Below are 3,819 nucleotides of genomic sequence, written 5' to 3'. Positions count from 1 at the left end.
GAAGTTAAAGTCAAAAAGAAGATATTTACAAATAAAATATATATATAAAGTATCAAAGTTGTGTTTTTCTAAATGAAATACCCTATATATTATTGCATTTTTGGATTCTCTGAGCAAAATAAGTGTTTGTTTTAATAATATTTATAATGTCTAAATCGCAAGGTTTTTTAAATAATTCGAATTTTATCAAAATCTAATATTATTTTCGTGTGCCAAATACTTGCGGATTATTTAAGTTATTCAGTTTAAGTTCAATTTAAAAGGGGCTCGAGTCATTTTTTATGAAACCAAATTTAGTGGACCATTGATTGAACTCAACTTTATGTTATTTGCTAAACTGTGAGTACTATACTGCAAAATTACTTAGTATGTGTATACCTTAATAGTATGAGAATACTAAAACAACAAGTCGTATCTAACAAAAGTCAATTTTTATATCAAATCCCGAAATTTACAAGCTACAAGATTTCTTGTGGATGTTTATTAACGTGAAGTCCACATTGAGATCTTAGAAAAGAACGGTTTTGCAAATAAGCGAAGATGGCATGTCATAATTTACAAATTTTCCATTGTACGTACTTTCCTGACTGTGTTTCAATTCCAAATTAAAATCAAATCCTGGGTTCTTCAGTCATTTATTGTCTATTTATCAATTAAAAAAACGTTTCGGTGTTTTCCACCATCATCAGTTTCAATGTGTAGCGTTGTTGATACTTTACGCCTTGGCATGTATTTTGGCCTTGGCAAAAATACATGCCAATTAATTGATAAATAGACAATAAATGACTGAAGAACCCAGGATTTGATTTTAATTTATAATTTACAAATTGGTTAATGTCTGAAAACTTTGTTTTTGCGGATACGACGTCCTGTCGCATCCGCAGGTCTCCTGTGCAGGGCAGACGAGTGCATTAAGAAGTGGTAGTTTTGGGAAAAGTAAAGGGGATTAGAAGGTATTTACCAGCATAAAATGCGTCCAAACGTGGATCATTAGCCGACGCTTTGGACACGTTGTGGGGCTGGCGCGAGCCGCATCGCATGTGTGCGCTCGAGCAGCATCAACAGTTGTGTCGACGGCAAAGGCAGGTGATCGAAAAACGCAAAAACGAGCTCTCGCCTTTCGCCAGAAGCCGTGACGAGACGCTTTTGTTCCGTTTCAGGTATTGACATGGGCAAGTATTCTTAAAGTGGGGACTCGGCTTTCTGGAGGGGGCACCTGGACGACCAATAACGCCCCAACCTATGATGTCATCGGAGGAGGAGACAGAGTTTGGCTTGTACACAGATAAGCTCTTGAAGAAAACTAAAAGAACCAGACAACGCGTGGACGCCGGCGAGCCGCGTAACTCGTACTCTTCGATCCCGAACTTCAGTTCGCGTCCGAATTTTCTTGGTAGCAGTGGAAATTTATACGGCGCCATTTTCACCCAACACCAACAGTTCGGTCTCTTCGGACCGGGGTTTGCACCCGCAAAAATGCTGAACGAGCTTCTGGCCCGCCAAAAGTCGGAGAGCGGAGGCGAAAGTGAGGACTCGGTGATTCGGTGTGACGGCAGTCCTCCTTCGGGGGAGGCTCTCGCGCATCACATGCTGCGAGACATCCTGCAGGGGCGCAAGCACGAGCTGCTCGCCCTTGAGCACGACATGCGCAACGCCCAGGACCACATCATTAACAACAACAACAACGATCCAAAGGTTAGTCCCGAGCGGAATGAAGCTGCGGACGCCGCTGTCGCTATGAAGGAGTGTCTAGCTGAAGCTGGAGTGGACAATCGGCAGCAAGCCGAGCTGATGGAGGACGCGATTAATGGAATGGAAACCAACTCGCTGCCCTCGCCCAAAGTGGAGCCGGCCNGAAGCCGGAGGATGCCAAGAAGGCGCGAGTGGAGAACATCGTGTCGGGCATGAGGTCCAGTCCGGCCCCCCCGCAGGTGAACGGCTGCAAGAAGCGAAAACTCTACCAACCGCAACAGCACGACAGCAACGCCGACCGATATATCGACGACGAGGAGGAGGAAACCGAACCCATCAAGCAAAAGCGGGTGGAGAAAAACCTGCTCAAGTCGCAGCTGAGAACCATGCAGGAGCAGCTGGCTGAGATGCAGCAGAAGTACATGCAGTTGTGCACCAGAGTGGAGCAAGGCTCGGAGGAGAGCCAGGAGATCGAGGAGATCCCCAGTGACAGTGAGCACAGCCCCAAGCGATCGCCTGCGGCCTCCCCTGTGACCACCACGTCCCCTCCAACCCCCACTCAAGTGACACCCTCTCTAGTGCAAGAGGTAAGCAAGATGAAGCTGGGACCGCCAGGCCCCCACGGGCCGTTCCACAACGGCCTGCTGCACGCGCCCCATCACATGAACAACGCAGCCGCCATGTACTTGGGCCACAAGCTGCTGATGGAGCAGGAAGCCCGGATGGCCAAAGAGGCGGCCGCTGCGGCGATGAGCAACGAGGTGCAGCAGCAGGCGCAACAGCCGCAGCCCATGCAGCAGAGCACGCCCAAGTCGGAGCATGTCTCCGAACGGCTGCAGCTGATGCGAAACATTACGACGCCCACAGGGAGCGACCTCGAAGGGCTGGCCGATGTGCTCAAAACGGAAATCTCCGCCTCGCTATCCAACTTAATCGACTCGATCCTCTCGAGGTTCGTGCACCAGAAACGGTGCAAGCAGCAGGACGCGGCCAACGCGGCCGAGCAGCTCAACAAAGACCTGCTGATGGCGTCCCAGCTGCTGGACAGGAAATCGCCGCGGACGAAAGTGGCGGAGCGGTCGCAAGCGCCGCCGCCCCCCAACCAAAATCACATGGTAAATGGAAATGCGGGCCCCCATTTAATGCCCGTTCATAGTATGCACAGTTCGATGCCCAAATCGTCAGATCATCATATTCGACCTCCAATGTTTCAGCCCCCAAAGCCGCCCCACGGCATTAGTCAGGCGCCTCTTTATGGCATGAACCATCCGTTTTGTGTACAGAAACAGGATACTCCCGAACAGAACGAGGCGCTTAGCTTGGTGGTGGCACCGAAGAAGAAACGCCATAAGGTAAGAGTCTTTGCTTCTTCTGAGCACCCGCTTTGAGGTTGGCGGTACTCAAGGCTTCAGCGTCACAGAATTGCCGCCAACCTTAAAGCGAACGTGCATATTGAAAAGGGCCCCAGTGAAAACAGTTTTAATAAATAATTCAGGATTTTCTGCCCTTCAAGGTGACGGACACCCGGATCACGCCACGCACCGTGAGCCGAATCCTGGGACAAGACGGGGGCATGGGGATGTCCCCCGCCTCCATGGATCAAAGTGGCGGCAGCGCCCCTACATGCCCCTCTCCACGGCCTCCCCCATATCACCAGCCGCCACCGATGTTACCAGTCTCCCTTCCTACGTCGGTGGCGATCCCCAATCCAGGCCTGCACGAATCGCAGGTTTTCTCACCCTACAGCCCCTTCTTCCATGGACCAAGCCATGGCCACCACATGGCAATGCAGGTCAGTAACTTTGATTCGAAAAACATACCAAACTTAATTTTAACTTTAATGGGAGAATTTTAAATCTAAGCCAAATTTTCGGGGGTAATTGCACAAGTGCTTCAAAATTACCGATAATTTTGCATGAAAGCTTGTTGTCTAAAAGCTGCATGAGTTTCTTTTCATATTGTGGCGAAAACGCCCGACTCCGAAGGAGGAGGGCTTTTTCCTTCCCATATGAAAATAAACGAATGCATTTTTTACAAGACAACAAGCTCGAATGCAAAATTATCTGTTTATTTTGATGCACGATGTTTATTAAATATAATTTGAATATCTTAGGTCTAATTCAACAT

The 3,819-nt window shown here is 48.6% G+C and overlaps 2 protein-coding genes across 2 annotated transcripts; both read left to right on the top strand.

Moving 5' to 3' along the window:
* Positions 1–1,110: 1,110 nt before the first annotated feature.
* On the top strand, positions 1,111–1,851 carry LOC125502818 (the record flags this gene model as incomplete). The annotated part of the gene is made up of 1 exon (XM_048662166.1): positions 1,111–1,851. A coding segment is annotated over exon 1 (609 nt), but the record flags the coding sequence as incomplete, so codon positions are not given.
* Positions 1,852–1,853: 2 nt separating this feature from the next.
* LOC125502819 (homeobox protein prospero-like) lies at positions 1,854–3,811 on the top strand (the record flags this gene model as incomplete). The annotated part of the gene is made up of 3 exons (XM_048662167.1): positions 1,854–3,044; positions 3,188–3,484; positions 3,806–3,811. Coding segments are annotated over 3 exons (1,494 nt in total), but the record flags the coding sequence as incomplete, so codon positions are not given.
* Between the last annotated feature and the right edge of the window lie 8 nt (positions 3,812–3,819).

The sequence above is a fragment of the Dendroctonus ponderosae genome, unplaced genomic scaffold (assembly GCF_020466585.1).
Source record: "Dendroctonus ponderosae isolate FM_Combo_2020 unplaced genomic scaffold, Dpon_F_20191213v2 Dpon_F_20191213_10, whole genome shotgun sequence".
NCBI classification, from domain to species: domain Eukaryota; kingdom Metazoa; phylum Arthropoda; class Insecta; order Coleoptera; family Curculionidae; genus Dendroctonus; species Dendroctonus ponderosae.
The sequence above is the reverse complement of the archived record's forward strand: the minus strand, read 5'-3'. Positions and strand labels throughout refer to the sequence as shown.